The sequence below is a fragment of the Rhinoraja longicauda genome, chromosome 16 (genome assembly GCF_053455715.1).
Source record: "Rhinoraja longicauda isolate Sanriku21f chromosome 16, sRhiLon1.1, whole genome shotgun sequence".
Classification (NCBI taxonomy): Eukaryota; Metazoa; Chordata; class Chondrichthyes; order Rajiformes; family Arhynchobatidae; genus Rhinoraja; species Rhinoraja longicauda.
In genome coordinates, this window is record NC_135968.1 from 20,428,914 (window position 1) to 20,447,452 (window position 18,539).

At 49.3% G+C, this 18,539-nt stretch overlaps 1 protein-coding gene across 6 annotated transcripts in view; it reads left to right on the forward strand.

The window, feature by feature from the left end:
- Positions 1–18,539, forward strand: part of sema4gb (sema domain, immunoglobulin domain (Ig), transmembrane domain (TM) and short cytoplasmic domain, (semaphorin) 4Gb) — a 112,892-nt gene that overhangs the window by 46,265 nt on the left and 48,088 nt on the right. For all 6 annotated transcript variants that reach the window (XR_013548296.1, XR_013548295.1, XM_078413386.1 and 3 more), the window contains exons 3-8: positions 2,722–2,870; positions 3,676–3,741; positions 5,378–5,473; positions 5,581–5,671; positions 12,242–12,352; positions 15,163–15,317. Coding sequence is in view for 4 of the 6 variants with exons in the window: in XM_078413386.1 (XP_078269512.1) it covers positions 2,722–2,870; positions 3,676–3,741; positions 5,378–5,473; positions 5,581–5,671; positions 12,242–12,352; positions 15,163–15,317 (668 nt within the window). In the remaining 2 variants the exon portion in view is untranslated. The remainder of the gene's footprint in view (positions 1–2,721; positions 2,871–3,675; positions 3,742–5,377; positions 5,474–5,580; positions 5,672–12,241; positions 12,353–15,162; positions 15,318–18,539) is intronic.

Sequence of the window (18,539 nt, forward strand, 5' to 3'; positions counted from 1 at the left end):
TTATTCTAGCTTTTTATGTCTATCCACCTAACATGTTACTTGCCACCTCTGATCCTATTGGCGGCCCGGTGGCGCAGCGGTAGTGTTGCTGCCTTACAGCGAATGCAGCGCCGGAGACTCAGGTTCGATCCTGACTACGGGCGCCGTCTGTACGGAGTTTGTACGTTCTCCCCGTGACCTGCGTGGGTTTTCTCTGAGATCTTCAGTTTCCTCCCACACTCCAAAGACGTACAGGTTTGTAGGTTAATTGACTGGGCAAATGTAAAAATTGTCCCTAGTGTGTGTAGGATAGTGTTAATGTGTGGGGATCGTTGGGCGGCGCGGACTCGGTGGGCCGAAGGGCCTGTTTCCGCGCTGCATCTCTAAATCTAAAAAAATCTAAATCTAAATCCAGCTTTCTCCACCCCACCTATTCCAATCAGTCTGAAGAAGGGTCCCGATCTGAAACGTCACCTATCCATGTCATCCAGAGGTGCTGCTGGACCTGGTGAGTTACTCCAGCACATTGTGTTCCACGTCAGATTGCAGCATCTGCAGGTCTTCCACCCTTCTCTGTGTTTGTGTAACTCGTGCCTGAGTGTGTTTTTAGCTGCTGAGTCAATTACTCCAGGTTGTTCATCTAATCTATTCAGAGTGGTCATCAGAGTCGATTATCTTTCTCGTGTAGGTGTGATGACACAAATGCACATACTTCAAACACCTGTGAGCATATCAAGAGCTGTTCTGCATTATCAAGTCAATGGGTTGGAACAATAAATGAGCCTGTGGTATGTGCACAACTCATGTCGATTTATCAGCTGGCTTATCTTGGCTCAGGTACAGAGTGCGAAGTGTAGTTCCACAGTTCTCGAAGTTGCGTCATCACTGTGACTTAACACATAATTGCCTCCTCCTGTCAGCCCTGGTTCTGGGGGGGGAAGTACGTCTTGCCTCTGACTCAGAAGGTCACTGGTTCATGACCCGGGTATACTGGGCAGCTCTCAGACTTTGAAGCGAACTTTATCTCCGTAACATCCGAACCCAGGAACAAACTGAATCAATCGTCAGTTGTACAAGACGTTGGTGAGGCCGCTTTTGGAGTATTGCGTTCAGTTTTGGTCACCCTGCTGCAGGAAGGACATCACTAAGCTAGAGAGTGCAGAGAGGATTTACGAGGATATTACCAGGGCATCACTTAGAGGTGCCGTGTGGAAACAGGCCCTTCAGCCCACCGAGTCTTCGCCGACCAGCGATCACCCTGTATACTAGAACTGTCCTACACAATAGGGGCAATTTACAATGTTCTACTGAAGCCAATTAACCCGCAAACCTGTACACCTTTGGAATGTGGGAGAAAACCAGAGCACCTGGAGAAAACCCACGCGGTCACAGAAAGAACATACAAACTCCGTATAGACAGCACCCGTGGTCAGGATCGAACCCGGGTTTCTAGCACTGTAAGGCAGCAACTTCACCGCTGCGCCTCTGTGTTGAGGACATGAGCCATGGGTAGAGGTTGGGGAGGCTAGGACTATTCCTTGGTGCTCAGGAGTCTGAGGGGTGATCTTATAGAGGAGTATAAAATCATGAGGGTGAATGCATGGAGTCTTTTACTCAAGTACCAGAGGACATCGGTTTCAGGTGAGAGGGACAAAATTTAATAGGAATCTGCAGGTTCAACTTATTCACTGAGTGGGTTGTGGGCATATGGAATGAGTTGCCAGGGGAGGTAGAGGAGGTACTCCAACAGCATTTGAAGGAAAATTGGACAAGGACATGGTTTAAGGAAAGGTTTAAAGGGATACGGAGCAAACACAAACAAATGGGACGAGTTGCATCTTGGTCTTATCTTATCGAAACGTATAAGATTATTAAGGGGTTGGACACGTTAGAGGCAGGAAACATGTTCCCAATGTTGGGGGAGTCCAGAACAAGGGGCCACAGTTTAAGAATAAGGGGTAGGCCATTTAGAACTGAGATGAGGAAAAACTTTTTCAGTCAGAGAGTTGTGAATCTGTGGAATTCTCTGCCTCAGAAGGCAGTGGAGGCCAATTCTCTGAATGCATTCAAGAGAGAGCTGGATAGAGCTCTTAAGGATAGCAAAGTCAGGGGGTATGGGGAGAAGGCAGGAACGGGGTACTGATTGAGAATGATCAGCCATGATCACATTGAATGGCGGTGCTGGCTCGAAGGGCCGAATGGTCTCCTCCTGCACCTATTGTCTATTGTCTATTGGCATGTGCAAGTTGAGGCGTGGGGCCTGTTTCTGTGCTGTATGACATGATGATTGCTGGGCAGGTGGAGAATAGTTATTTCCACCGACAGTGGAACCCAGAGCAATGAAGACGAAACATAAAATGAAAGCAAACCAGTTCCGGGGTGGGCACAGTGGCGCAGCGGTAGAGTTGCTGCCTCACAATCGATCAGGTTCGATCCTGACAACGGGTGCTGTCTGTACGGTGTTAGTATGTTCTCCCTGTGACTTTGTGGGTTTTCTCCAGGTGCTCCGGTTTCCTCCCACACTCCAAAGATGTGCAGGTTTGTGGGTTCTGTAAATTGTCCCTGATGCGTAGGATTGAGCTGGTGTGTGGGGTGACTGCGTGTCAGCGCGGACCTGGTGGGCCGATGGGCCTATTTCCAGGCTGTGTCTCTTAAAATGAACCTTTAACGTCTATTGTTATGCATTCTCCCGATACGCGGAGTGAAAATAAATCTCGGAACAATATTTTCTGTTTCTTATAGATTTACGTGGTTATACACGATTCAGTCAAACCGCGTCTAACTCCACCACATTCTGGCTTGAGGAGCAGCAGAAGGTCCTTTACGTTGGAGCAAGAGGTGCTATTTTTGCCCTGAATACAAACAACATTAATGACCAGTCCATGAAAATGGTAAGGACCAGAGAACCTCGGGATCATAAAGGGCAGCCCAGTGGCACAGGGGTAGAGTTGCTGCCTTACAGCGCCAGACACCCGGGCTCGATCCTGACTATGGTTGCTGTCTGTACAGAGTTTGTACGTTCTCCCCGTCACTGCATGGGGACTGCGTGGGTTTTCCTCAGGAGCTCCGGATTCCACCCGCACTCCAAAGACGTACAGGTTTGTAGGTTAATTGGCTTCGGTAAAATTGTCCTCTGTGTGTTGCGTATGATAGTGTTAGTGTGCGGGGATCGCTGGTCGGCATGGACTCGGGGGCCGAAGAGCCTGTTTCCGCGCTGTATCTCTAAACAAAATTAAACTCAGCGGGTCAGGTAGCATCCCTGGAGAACATGGATAGGTGATGTTCCAGAGGAGGTAGTTGAGGCAGGTACGATAACAACACCATCGGACAGGAGCTTGGATAGGAAAGGTTAAGAGGAATATGGACCAAATACAGGCACGTGGGACCAGCAATTTCTTCCCAGCTGTTAGCAGACACCTAAACCATCCTTTCACCAACTAGAGAACCCTTCTGTCCTACTAGCTACCTCTTGGGGGACCTTTGGATTATCTTCAATCAGACTTTATCTTGCACTAAACATTATTTCCTTTGTCCTGTATCTGTACATTGCTCGATTGTGATCGTGTACAGTCTTTTTGCTGGCTGGATAGCGCGCCACATAATAGCTTTTCGTTGTACCTCAGTACACGTGACAATAATAAACTGGACTGAACTAAACAGATTTTCCAACGCATTTCATTGTTGTTTTGTTAACAGATACGATGGGAAGCTACTCCCGCGAAAAGAAAGGATTGTCTAAATAAGCATGGGCAGGGATTTGAGGTAAGGGACATGGATTAGACCGGGTGAACGTATCTGAAACACCCCTCCCTCGGCCCGGTCACCCTTCAACCCTGCCACTCGCTGACCTATGTTTTCTGTGGTTCTGGCATTGCGTCAGATTTAAGGGCCTTGACTTTGTTCCCAAACGTCACCCTTCCATCTCTTGGGGAGTCGTGGCAACCCTTTCATCCTTCCACGATTTCCAGACTTGGAAACAGAAGCTTGAAAGCGCACACCGCCAGACTCAGGAGCAACTTCTTCCCCTCTGTTATCAGACTTCTGAACGGTCCTTCCATAAAACTGGCTTCCAAACTACCGCACTGCAGACATTGGACTTTTTCCTCTGGCCTGTTTCCATGCTGCATCTCACGGTAGCGCAGCGGTAGAGTTGCTGCTTTACAGCGAATGCAGCGCCGGAGACTCAGGTTCGATCCTGACTACGGGTGCTGCACTGTAAGGAGTTTGTATGTTCTCCCCGTGACCTGCGTGGGTTTTCTCCGAGATCTTCGGTTTCCTCCCACACTCCAAAGACGTACAGGTATGTAGGTTAATTGGCTGGGTAGATGTAAAAAAAAAATTGTCCCTAGTGGGTGTAGGATAGTGTTAATGTACGGGGATCACTGGGCGGCACGGACTTGGAGGGCCGAAAAGGCCTGTTTCCGGCTGTATATATATGATATGATATGATAAACCATAATCTCTCATGCATTTAAGAGAGAGTTAGATAGAACTCTAGGGGCTAGTGGAATCAAGGGATATGGGGAGAAGGCAGGCCCGGGTTACTGATTGTGGATGATCAGCCATGATCATAATGAATGGCGGTGCTGGCTCAAAGGGCCGAATGGCCTCCTCCTGCACCTATTTTCTATGTTTCTATGTTTCTATCCCCAACTTTAATTTCTCGGCATCTGCTGGACTTAACAAAGCCTGTGGAATTTTTCAGCAGGAGGCAATTCATCCGCTTGGAATTATTTCCTGTATATTTGTCAGCACCTTATGGTGCTCCTCAAAACCTAGAGTCTCGACAAACATAGAAACATAGAAAATAGGTGCAGGAGTAGGCCATTCAGCCCTTCGAACAAAGGTCTAGTTCTCTCCATGACCTGTGTGGGTTTTCTCCAGGAGCTCCGATTTCCTTCCACACTCCCAAGACGTACATGTTTGTATGTTAATTGGCTTTGGTAAAATTGTAAAAATTATCCTTAGTGTGTGGGATAGTGTTAGTATGCGGGGATCGCTGGTCGGTGCAGACTTGGTGGGCCAAAGGGCCTGTTTCCGCACTGTATCTCTAAACTACACTAAACTAAACCCATCCTAATATCACCTCATGCTACTGCTGTTCCATTTTGTTTCATCATCCAAGGGATACCCTGCCACGTCAAAGGCACTGCATAAATGCAAGTTATTATTGATGGAGAATTAAGTACCGACCTGCCCTCAAATATGGAAACATAGTAACTTAGAAAATACGTGCAGGAGTAGGCCATTCGACCCTTCGAGCCAGCAGGAGGCCATTCAATATGATCATCCAAAATCAGTACCCCGTTCCTGCTTTATCCCAATATCCCTTGATTCCTTCAGCCCTAAGAGCTAACTCGAACTCTCTCTTGAAACACGTGCCTTGTGCTCTTTGTAGGACTGTCACAACTATATCCGTTTCCTGAGAAGATTCAACGGGACGCATTTGTATGCCTGCGGAACATATGCCTTCCATCCTTCTTGTGCCTACGTTGTGAGTATTTCTTCCAGCATTGTTTGATCTCCTTCACTGAGCATCATCTCCACTTGTTCTGATTGTTATGACCTTATTCTCCCCCCCCCCACCTCTGATCCCTATAGGATATTAAGCGCTTCATTCTATCAGCTCCCTTTGAGGGAAAAGACAGTTGCCCTTATGATCCCACGGTTGGATACACTGCCGTTGTCGCTGGTAGGTACTAAATCCTGAGCATGTTTTTGTATTAAGTCTGAACTAACTGATGCCATCTTTTGATTGCCGCCCAGTGTGCAGGAAACAAGTATTTAAAATTCACGCGGCATCTGACCTCGACAAAGGACTGTAAAACCACATTTTGGCCTTCATAACAAGAGGAGTTGAGTATAGGAGCAAAGAGGTCCTTCTACAGTTGTACCGGGCCCTGGTGAGACCGCACCTGGAGTACTGTGTGCAGTTTTGGTCTCCAAATTTGAGGAAGGATATTCTTGCTATTGAGGGCGTGCAGTGTAGGTTCACTAGGTTAATTCCCGGAATGGCGGGACTGTCGTATTGTAGCGACCATAGAGAATGGTCCAGGTCGTCGAACCCTCGGATTGGCCAGCGAGGTCACGTGTGAACGCGACCATGGGGATTGGTCCAGGGAGCGACATCGCTGATTGGCCAGCGATGTCATGTGCGCGTTTGGCGCCCGAAATAGCGAGTTCGGCGAAGTCTTCGAAGAAGACAGTAAGTTTTTGATGGTTGTCCTTTACCTTGTTGTTTAACTCTGTATTCGAATATTGCGGCTGCAATAAACTTCCTTTACAACCAACAAGTTTTCGGACTCGCCATATTGGTGACCCCGACGTGATCTGGACGATCACCGACTAAGCAGGAACCCGACGCCTCGTTGACGATGACCGCGCCGGGCACACCGGAGTTAAGCGCGGAAAGCGTTCACCTTCCGTTGTTTTGGACGCACGCACCGCAAGCTTGGTTTATCCACACCGAAGCTCAATTTCACATAAAGAAGATATCGGACGAATCCACGATGTACTACTACCTCGTCAGCACTCTATCGCCGGACACAACCAAGCGCGTGATGCGGTTCATCGTGAATCCACCTGCGGAAAGCAAGTACGAGGCCATGAAGAAAGTATTACTGTGAATCTTCGGGTTTAATAAGCATGGTGGTGCGGCAAGACTTCTGCACCTACCGGATCTTGGAGACCAACTGCCTTCCGTCCTCATGTCCGAAATGATGATGCTAGCCGGTGAGCATACGGATTGCCCTATGTTCGAACAGGCATTCCGCGAGAGACTTCCTGAGGATGTCCGACTGCTGCTCACGGATTGTTCTTTTAAGGACCCCGAAGCATATGCAGCGAGAGCGGACGCGCTCATAGCGGCAAAAAACAAGGCAAGCGGTTCGATCAACAAGGTCTCGACATCAGTGACCACGCCACAGCGATGGCAAGATGGCGCCACGTCTCCCGCCAATTCTCCGAAAGCCCGCCAAAAAGATCCACACAAGCGCGGCTGGTGCTATTATCACCTACGATGGGGTAGCGAATCCCGCAACTGCCGCTTGCCTTGTACCTTCGCGGGAAATGCCTCGGCCGATCGTACATAGGGGCAGTTACGATTGGCCAGAACCGGCGCCTCTATGTCCATGATCGATTCACGGACACAGCATTTTTGGTGGACACGGGAGCCATCATCAGCATAGTGCCGCCGACCGACCTCGAAACCAGATCGGGTAAGACAGGTCCCACCCTCATCGCGGTTAATGGCAGCCCAATTCGCACTTTCGGTATACGGAAGATGTCCCTTGTGTTAGGCCTCCGCACGTACGAATGGCCATTCATCATAGCCGACGTCAAACAAGCGATCCTGGGCGCAGATTTTCTCTGGGCTTTTTCACTGGTTCCTGATGTCCGCGGTAACGACCTCCGACCCTCCGCCGAAGATGAGCACGTCGCTCCGACAATCGCCTCCTCGCCCAGCCCTACTGTCCAGGCCGTCGTCGCGGCCCCCGACTCGTATGCTGAGATTCTGGCGAGTTTCCAGAGCTGCTCATTCAACGTTTTGACACGCCTTCGGCCAAGCACGGCGTGGTCCATCACATCCGCACCGAAGGCCCTCCCGTTTTCGCTCGGGCCAGGAGACTACCGCCAGACAAACTGGTGGTGGCACGGGCGGAGTTCAGGAAGATGGAGGAAATGGGAATTGTCCGTCAGTCTGACAGCCCGTGGGCCTCGCCGTTACATATGGTCTCCAAGGCATCTGGGGGGTGGAGACCATGTGGCGATTATCGGCGTCTCAATGCTGTCACCACGGCTGATCGCTACCCCATACCGCACCTACAGGACTTTTCAGCTGGGCTGGAAGGAGCGGTGGTGTTTTCCAAAATCGATTTGGTGCGAGGATACCACCAGATCCCGGTGCGACCGGAGGACATACAGAAAACTGCAACGATTACTCCGTTCGGGTTGTTTGAATGGTTGCGTATGCCTTTCGGTTTAAAGAACGCGGCACAGGCTTTCCAACGACTGATGGACCGCGTGGGCCGGGGTTTACCCTTTTTGTTTATTTATTTAGACGACATCCTGGTCGCCAGCCCCTCAGTGCAGGAACACCAGGCCCACTTGCGGACCGTGTTCCAGCGGCTCCAAGACCACGGGCTCATTATCCAACCCTCCAAATGTCAATTCGGCCTTCCTGCTCTTGATTTTCTAGGGCACAGAATTACCCCTGCCGGCGCCTCCCCTTTGCCCGAGAAGGTGGAGGCTATCCGGGCATTTCCCAGGCCCACCACAGTAAAAGGGCTACAGGAGTTCGTAGGCATGGTCAATTTCTACCATAGGTTCGTTCCGGAAGCTGCGCGAGTCATGCGCCCGCTTTTCCAATGCCTTGCAGGGAATCCGGTAGAGTTGATATGGTCCCCGACCGCAGAGTCGGCTTTTACAGCAGCTAAGGCAGCCTTGGCAGACGCCACCATGTTGGTCCATCCGAGCCCCTCCGCCCCCACGGCCCTGACGGTTGACGCCTCTGACGTGGCGGTGGGCGGGGTTCTGGAGCAGCAGGTCGGTGGCCGTTGGCAGCCTTTAGCATTTTTCAGCCGGCAACTAAATTCGGCCGAGCTGAAGTATAGCGCATTTGACCGAGAGCTTCTGGCTCTCTATTTAGCTGTTCGTCATTTCAGGTACTTCCTCGAGGGCCGCCCATTTGTGGCCTTTACGGACCACAAACCATTAACATTTGCTTTTTTGAAATTGTCTGACCCATGGTCGGCCCGCCAGCAGCGGCACCTGACTGCTATCTCCGAATTTACCACCGATGTCCGTCATGTCGCGGGTAAGCTTAATGCCGTTGCTGACGCCCTGTCTAGACCCGCTTTTCCCCCTATTTCGGCGGTGGACTGCGAAGTGGATCCCCAGGAGCTTGCGAAGGCACAGCTTCTAGCGGATACCGTTTCGGCATACCGGTCCACCACTTCGGGATTGAAGTTGGCCCAGGTAGCTTGTGGGTCGGAAGGCACAAAAGTCTGGTGCGATGTTTCTCTTCCCCGTCCCAGGCCGGTAGTACCGCCCTCCCTTCAGCGCCGGGTTTTCGATGCCATTCATGGGCTGGCGCACCCGTCCATCCGCTCCACCTCTGCCTTGGTAGCAGCTCGGTTTGTCTGGCATAGCCTACGGAAACAGGTAGCGGGTTGGGCACGTTCCTGCGTTCCCTGTCAGACCGCTAAAGTCCAGCGCCATGTCCAGCCCCCCGTACAGGATTTCGCGGTCCCGGCTGTTCGTTTTTTCCACATCCACGTGGATTTGGTCGGTCCTTTGCCTTCCTCCCGGGGCTACACCCACCTCCTCACGGTGGTGGATCGGTTCACCCGGTGGCCAGAGGCTTTCCCATTGTCTGATATTTCGTCAGCGTCTTGTGCTAGGACTTTGGCCCTTCATTGGGTAGCTCGTTTCGGGGTCCCGGCAGTTATTACCACTGACAGAGGCCCACAACCCACTACTGCATATCACCCCCAGGCAAATGGACTCGTAGAAACGTTCCACCGCCAACTTAAGGCGTCCCTCAGTGCAAGGCTTGAAGGCCCGGACTGGGTAGACCAGCTCCCTTGGGTTCTTTTGGGCATCCGGACTGCTCCTAAGCTAGATCTCGGTGCGTCGTCCGCAGAGCTAGTATATGGCTCGACACTTCGAGTACCCGGAGATCTGTTTCCGGACCCTTCAGACCAGCTGCCTACAGTCCCATCAGTGTTAGCATCTCTCCGGGAACGGGTGGGCTCCCTGGCTCCAGTTCCGACTTCACGTCATGGGTGTCCCATGGTACATGAACCGCCTTCCCTGAAGGACTGTGAGTTCGTTTTTCTGCGAAAAGATTCCCATCGCGCCCCGTTGCAGAGGGTCTATCAAGGGCCGTTCCGGGTTTTGCGTAAGGGAACAGCTACCTTCACCTTAGACATGTGCGGCAAGAGTGAGCTCGTCTCGGTGTCCCGGCTCAAACCTGCACATTTGGATCCGGATCAACCAGTCCTGGTCGGTCAAACCCCTAGGAGAGGCCGACCTCCGTTAGTTCCGCTCAGTCCAGGACCCCCCGTTCCGACAGTTCCTCCAGGACCCCCCGTTCCGGCAGTTCCTCCAGGACCTCCCGTTCCGGCTGTTCCGCCAAGTCCGGAACCCCCGGCTCCTGTGGTTCAGGCTGTCCCTCTACGTACTCGTTATGGTCACGAAATCCGGCTCCCTGCTAGGTTCCGCACCTCGGGTTCTGGGGGGGGGTCATGTAGCGACCATAGAGAATGGTCCAGGTCGTTGAACCCTCGGATTGGCCAGCGAGGTCACGTGTGAACGCGACCATGGGGATTGGTCCAGGGAGCGACATCGCTGATTGGCCAGCGATGTCATGTGCGCGTTTGGCGCCCGAAATAGCGAGTTCGGCGAAGTCTTCGAAGAAGACAGTAAGTTTTTGATGGTTGTCCTTTACCTTGTTGTTTAACTCTGTATTCGAATATTGCGGCTGCAATAAACTTCCTTTACAACCAACAAGTTTTCGGACTCGCCATAGTATGTTGAAAGGCTGAAGCAATTAGGCTTGTATACACTGGAATTTAGAAGGATGAGGGGGGATCTTATTGAAACATATAAGATAATTAGGGGATTGGACACATTAGAGGCAGGAAACATGTTCCCAATGTTGGGGGAGTCCAGAACAAGGGGCCACAGTTTAAGAATAAGGGGTAGGCCATTTAGAACGGAGATGAGGAAGAACTTTTTCAGTCAGATAGTGGTGAAGGTGTGGAATTCTCTGCCTCAGAAGGCAGTGGAGGCCAGTTCGTTGGATGCTTTCAAGAGAGAGCTGGACAGAGCTCTTAAGGATAGCGGAGTGAGGGGGTATGGGGAGAAGGCAGGAACGGGGTACTGATTGAGAGTGATCAGCCATGATCGCATTGAATGGCGGTGCTGGCTCGAAGGGCTGAATGGCCTACTCCTGCACCTATTGTCTATTGTCTATTGTCTATTTACCCTGCACTTGAGATTAGATACCGACTGCATTCCCAGCTGGGAAAACTGCTCCCATATTGTGCCTGTTAAGAGGATGCAAATTAGAAATAAAAGTACGGGAAAGTGTACAAAACGCTGGGTTGACTCAGCGGGTCAGACGGCATCCCTGGACAGTGATAGACACCAAGTGCTGGAGTAACTCAGCGGGTCAGACGGCATCCCTGGACAGTGATAGACACCAAGTGCTGGAGTAACTCAGCGGGTCAGGCAGCATCTTCAGAGACAGAAAAAATAGGTGACGTTTCGAGTCGGGACCCTCGAATATTTTTATCGCATCTCTGGAGAACATGTGTGAAGAAGGGTCCTCACCCGAAACGACACCCATCCATGTTGTTCAGGGATGCTGCCTGACCCACTGAGTTACTCCAGCACTTTGTGTCTTTCCTTGGATAAAACCGGCATCTGCAGTTCCTTGTTTCTACACGACAGTGTAGGGTTTGGTTGTGGATTTTCTCTTACCGTTCTGTCTGTGTCTCTGCAGAACCACTTTCTGATCCCTTTTATTCATTCTAAATATGCCATTGTTGCTGGAAACTTTCTTATCTCGCTGTGTGTAAGGGTTTTTGAGCAGGCATTCTCCTAGCTCTTTCGTCAACTTACCAGGACTACCTTCAACCTCTGTGGCTTCCTGCTCACGGGGACATGTCTTTTTATTTATTCATTTTTAAGGTGGGTTTGTCGTTGGCATTACCAGTGTGAAGGGACATTGGGCCATGGTAGACAAAGGGTTAAAGTGGACAGTGGGTTAAGACAGATAAGCCCATTGTCCATCATTAGTTGCCCATGGGAAGATGGTAGCTAACTACCTTCTTGAACTGTTGCAGTCCACCACGTTAAGGTGCTTCTACTATGATCTTGGCCAAGGAGTAGCAGGACTTAGATCAGTGATGATGAAGGACCGATGATATATTTCTAACATAGGATGGTGTTACAGAGTCATATAGTCATTTAGCATGGAAACAGGCTCTTTGGCCCAGCTTGCCCACGCCGTCCAACTTGCCCCATCTACACTAGTCCCACCTGCCTGCGTTTGGCCCATATCCCGCTAGACCTGTCCTATCCATGTACCTGCCCAAATGGTGAGGCAAACATGAATGCTGTAGGTAAGATGTTGTTTACTATTAGAAAGATGCTGTCAAGCTTGATGGGCTGAATGGCCTATTTCTGCTCCTATAACTTGAATGTAGTCAAAAATTGTTAACGGCTCAAACGTCTACAATCTGCTTTCTCACAGACAATAAAATCTTCACTGCCACACTCTATGGGTTCCACGGCGGACAGGCCGACATTAAAAGGAGCTTTGAAGGACGCTCGCTCAAGATGGACGATTCTGTTCTCTTGAACGGTAAGGAGAATAACACGGCCATTCGGTATCACTCTGGTCTGTCGTGATAACTACTCACGTCTGTCGCGATAACCACTCTCCCCTGTCGCGATAACTACTCTCGTCTGTCACGATAACCACTCTCTGTCACGATAACCACTCTCTGTCACGATAACCACTCTCTGTCACGATAACCACTCTCTGTCACGATAACCACTCTCCTCTGTCACGATAACTACTCACGTCTATGTCGCGATAACCACTCTTTTCTGTCACGATAACCACTCTCCTCTGTCACGATAACAACTCTCCTCTGTCACGATAACAACTCTCCTCTGTCATGATAACCACTCGTCGGTCGTGATAACTGTCCCTGACTGAAGCAAAGCACATGTCAGCTACACTCAGCATGGAGGCATGGTGGCGCAGCGGTAGAGTAGATGTCGTACAGCACCTGAGACCCTGGATGAATCCTGACACGTGTGCTGTCTGCACGGAGTTGGTACTGTTCTCCCTGCGACCTCGTGGGTTTTCACAGGGTGCTCCGGTTTCCTCCCACACTCCAGAGATGTGCGGGTTTGTAGGTTAATTGGTTTCTATGAATTGTAAATTGTCCCTACTGTGTAAGATGGTGCTCGTGTACAGCGTGACCGCTGGTTGGCACGGACGCGGTGGGCCGAAGGGCCTGTTTCTGCTCCGTGTCTCTGAAGTCTGAGGTCTAAAGGCCATGCAGCATCTGTGGAGAGTGAAACAGTCAATGCTTCAGGTAGCGACCCTTCAACAGAGTGGATTCTTCCTCCAAGGACACACATGAACCTGCAGATTCTGGAATATTGAGTGAAAAAAGTGCTGGAGAAACGCAGTGGGTCCGGGAGCATCTGTGGAAGGAAGAGGACAGATGACATTTAGGATCCAAGACTCTCATCAGAATCCAACAGCACAGAAACAGGCCTTTGACCTACTGAGTCCATTGTGACCACCTGGAGGGTCTAGGACCAGAGGACACAGCCTCAGAATAAACAAACGTACCTTTAAAATGAGATGAGGAGGAATTTCTTTAGCCAGTAGGTGGTGAATCTGTGGAATTCATTGCCGCAGATGACAGTGGAGGCCGTCATTGGGTATTTAAAAATGGAGATTGATAGGTTCTTGATTAGTAAAGCTGTCAAAGGTTAAGGGGAGAAGGCAGGAGAATGGGGTTGAGAGGGAAAAGTAGATCAGCCATGATTAAATGACAGAGTAGACTCGATAGGCTGAATGGCATAAATTCTGCTTCTATGTCTTTTAGTTTAGTTTAGAAATACAGCACACAAATAGGACCTTCGGCCCACACCGGCCAGCAATCCCCGCACACGAGTTCTATCCTACACATTAGGGACGATTTACAATCTTTACCGGAGCCAATTAATCTACAAACCTGTACGTCTTTGGAATGAGGGAGGAAAGCGGATCACCCCGGGGAAACCAATTGCGGTCACGGGGAGAACGTGCAAACTCTGTACAGACAGTGCCCATAGTCAGGGTCGTACCCGGGTCTCTGGCTCTCTAAGGCAACAGCTCTACTGCTGCACCACTGTGTCATTAAATCTTTCAGCACAGAAACAGGCCCTTCGGCCCAACACCAACATGCCCAATCTACACTGGTGCCATTTGCCTGCTTTTGGCCCATATCTCTCTAAATCTTTCCCTCCATAAAGCTGTCCAAATGTATTTTAAATGTTGTTGTAGTGCCTGCCTCAACTACCTCCTCTGGAAGTATATTCCATATACCCACTACCATTTGTGTGTAAAAGTTGCCTCTCGGGTTCCTATTCAATCTTTCCCCTCTCACCTTAAACCTATTTCCACTGGTTCTTGATTCCCCTACCCTGTGTAAAAGACTCTGTGTAATTACCTTGTCTATTCCTCTCATGGTCTTAGACAACTCTATAAGATCACTCCTCATCCTCCTGTGCTCCAAGGAGTAAAGTTATAGCCTGCCCAACCTCTCCCTATACTCAGGCCCTCAGGTCCTGGCAACGTCCTCGTAAATCGTCTTCCTGTGATGGCAAGGGTTTCCTTTGCTTCAGTTACTTCCCACATCCCAAAGACAGGGACTAGAGCCAGAGGAAGCTATAGAAGATGCTGCAAAATATAACTTTTGAAAGACATTGGACAGATATATGGATAGGAAGGATTTAGAGGATTATGGGCCAAATGGGGTCAAAGGTGACTAGTCCAGAATGGCCACCATGGATAAGGTGGGCCGAAAGGCCTGCTTCCAAGCTGCATAGCTCTATGACTCTATAAATTGCCCACCTGTAAATCGTGGTGTAGGTGGGCTGTAGAGTGGGAGGGAGAGAGTTGAAGGGAAAGTCTAAAGTTTCAGGAAAATGGAAATGGGATGCTGGAAAGGAACGCTGGGATTAGACAGGATCTTGAATGTCGCTGCTGTTCCACAACCCACACTGCATGAACCACAATTTATGCCGCTGTTACTTTTGTACTGTAGCTCAGTTAGCAAGTCAGAAGGATCCAGACCTGAAGTGGCACCTGTCCATGTTCTCCGGCGATGCTGCCTGACCCGTTGCGTTACTCCAGCACTCTGTATCCTTTTTCTCCATTAGAGGGGGGGACCACCTAAAAGAGGAACTCTTGTCCTCAAAACCAAAAAGGGAGAGAGAAAGGAAGGAAATCCCGTTCCCCCCTTTCCCGACCATCCCCCCTTCCGCTTGGAACCGTTAGCAAATTCTGCATTCACATCTGTGGCTTAGCTGTCGGCTCGTGAGTCATCTCAGAGTCTTCCCCCTTGGCAACTCATGATTACATTCACCGCTCTTTCACTCTTTCAGAGCCACACTTTGTTGACTCGATGTTGTTGAGGGAGAGCGTCAAAAGTTCTGTGGGCGACGATGACAAGATTTACATGTTCTTCACGGAGAAGCTGGGGGATGAGAGTGCATTTAACGGAAAGCCACTGGTGAGCCTGGTGGCCCGTGTCTGCAAGGTGAGAGGGGATGTCTCACGCACTATATACACAATCAATGGTAAAACCCTTAGCAGCGTCTATGTACGCAGTGACCTCGTGGTCCAAGTCCGTGACTCCCTGAACGTGGGAACAGAAGTAGGAACATAAAGGGCGCCCGGTGAGTTACTCCAGCATTTTGTGATACCTTCGAAGAAGTCATGGTGTAGCTTTATAGGACTTTGGTTCGGCCGCATTTGGCGTATTGTGTACAGCTCTGGTCGCACTATTACAGGAAGGATGTGGAGGCTATGGAAAGGATGCAGAGGGGTTTTACCAGAATGACAGACGCAAATTGCTGGAGTAACTCAGCGGGTCGGGCAGCATCTGTGGAGAAAAGGAAGAGGTGATGTTTCTGGTTGACACCCTTCATCAGACTGACTCTACCAGAATGATGCCTGGATTAGGGGGTATTAGTTGGACAGACTTGGGTTGTTTTATCTCGAATGCCAGAGGTCCTGTGGAGACCTGACTGAATTTATATAAAATCAGAAGATGCATTGATAGCGTAGACAGTCTTTTTTCCCAGGAAATCAAATACTAGAGGTAGTTTAATGGAGACAAGCAGGGGCAAGTTTTTTTACAGAGTGTGGTGAGTGCCTAGAACATGCTGCCAAGTGGTGGTGGTTGAGGCAGATACGATTGTGGCATCTAAGAGATTTATGGATAGACACATGGGTGTGCAAGGAAAGGAGGGACATGGATTATGTGCTAGCAGTTAAGACTTGGTCTTGGCATCTTATTTTTGCACAGACAGTGTGAACCGAAGGGCCTACTCTTGTGCTGTACTGTTCTATGTTCTAGATGTTATGCTTGCCCTCATTAATTGGGCCACTGAGATTCACAGCCAGGAAGTCATGATATAGCTTTACAGGACATTGGTTAGGCTGCTTTTGGAGTCTTGTGTGCAGTTTTGGTCACCCCAATACAGAAAGGATGTGGAGGCTTTGTGTCAACTGTTTGGCTTTCAGCATTGCTTCATTAAGGGAACACAATGCTGATGATATGCCACTTCCTTAAATAACTGCGTGCAGTATTACGCATTAAAGCTTCTTATGTTTCCGTTGCACGAGTGTGCACAGTGCTTCAAAGGAAATATTGAAAGAATCGGCCTCTGTTCAATGCGCAGATTGCCTTACAATAGGTCATTGACCTTAATTTTGTTTCACCTTCCATGGATGCTGCTTGACCTTGTGAATATTTCCAGCATTCTTTTGTTTTATTGCGGGTTTCCAGCAGCTGCGGTATTTAAACTATTGAGTTAAACTATTGCCAATGGTGTTATTACCTAAAACACACACCTCCAGATTCAGAGACAGTTTCTTCCCAGCTGTTATGAAGCAACTGAACCATCCTACCACCAACTAGAGAGCGGTCCTGAGCTACCATCTACCTAATTGGAGACCCTCAGACTATCTTTAATCGGACTTTATCTTGCACAAAACGTTCTTCCCTTTATACTGTATCTGTACACTGTGGACATCTCGATTGAAATCGTGTATAGCCTTTCCGCTGATTGGTTAACACACAACAAACTTTTCCCTGTACCTCAGTACGAGTGAAAATTAACTAAACTACACGAAATATTACAACAAGATGTTTATGCAGTTTTCAACCCACCACTTGGGCAGTACTTTGGTTGAACTTTCTCTTCACTACCTTTTTGGTAAAAAAAGATAATTTATGATTACATTTAACGCACTGCTAAGGAATTCATAGCCCCGTGAATTTTTGCTTTCCTGGAATGATTTACCGTGGGTTTTCTCTGAGCTGTTTCTGAGTAATGAAAAACGGATCTGGTTTCAGTGTGGTTTCACCTGATAAGAACCAAGTGTGGCCTGATGATTGCTGCTGTAATGAAGAATTTGTCAGGCGCATGCACTGATTATGGGCACGTAATTGACGAATTGAGTCTTTACCGCAAGAAAAGATAAATTTTGCAACATTTTGTAGACCCTAAGGGCGGTTGGCACAACGGCGCGGCGGGAGAATTGCTGCCTTTCAGCGCCAGAGGCCCAGGTGCGGTCCGGACCACGGGTGCTGTCTGAATGGACTTTGTGCGTTCACCCAGTGACCTTGTGGGCTTTCTCCGGGTGCTCGGGTATCCTCCCACACAATACAATACAATACAATACAATATATCTTTATTGTCATTGTACCCAGGGGTACAACGAGATTGGATCCCCAATGATGTACAGATTAACTGGCTTCTGTAAATTGTCAATTATCCCTAGTGCCAAGGGCAGTGCTAGCATACGGGGTGGACATTAGAGACACAGTGCAGAAACAGGCCCTTCGGCAGTGAGGATCGAACCCAGGTCTCTGGTGCAGTAAGGCAGCAGCTCTACCTCTGCTCCACTGTGCTGCCACTGAGGTCCCTACGCGGCTGATTTAGTGCTGTATGACTCTGCCTCGAGAGCCCAGGTGAGAGTGCTTTACACTGACCTGCTGTGTGATGTGGAACGGTGTTCAGGTGAAACAATATAACCCGGCCTGTGCAATGCTGCACTTTGCTCTGTTGACCATACTGGCTCGTGTGTCTGTCAGACAGATAAGTAGAAAGCAACCGGTAGCCTACATGCGTTTGACAGGGTGGAAACATTATGTCACGTAGATAAATACTGGTTAAAATGTAATTGTCCTTGTACCTACGTGGTTTAATATTGAACCGCGTTGTCTTGTACGTCACTGAGTTCGATATAAAAATGCCTTACAGGTCTTTATTAGCCAGCTTTATTTGCGCAATACACTGCAGGTACTATCGCGATGTTTAAGTAACATTTAGACAGGTACATGGATAGGACAGGTTTAAAGGGGTAAGGGCTAAGCGCAGGCAGGTGGGACTAGTGTAAATGGGGCATGTTTGTTGGTGTGGGCTGAAGGGCCTGTTTCCACGCTGTATGACTCTATGACTGTAGAACTTTCCAGGCAGTGTATTAATCTTAATTTCCTTTTGCATCAATTACATAAAAGATAGGCATATGGATATGGAGAATGGGGGATATGGATCATCAGCAGGCAAAGGACATTGGTTTGGCTTGGCATTGCGTCCGGCACAGACATTGTGGGCCGAATGGCGTGTTCCTGAGCTACACTTTTCGATGGCCTAAATTGAACCATGATTATTTAACTTCTTTTATGCTTATTCAATAGGATTGCAATTTTTGCCCGTGATTCCCAAATGCCAAACTTCAATAATAAATG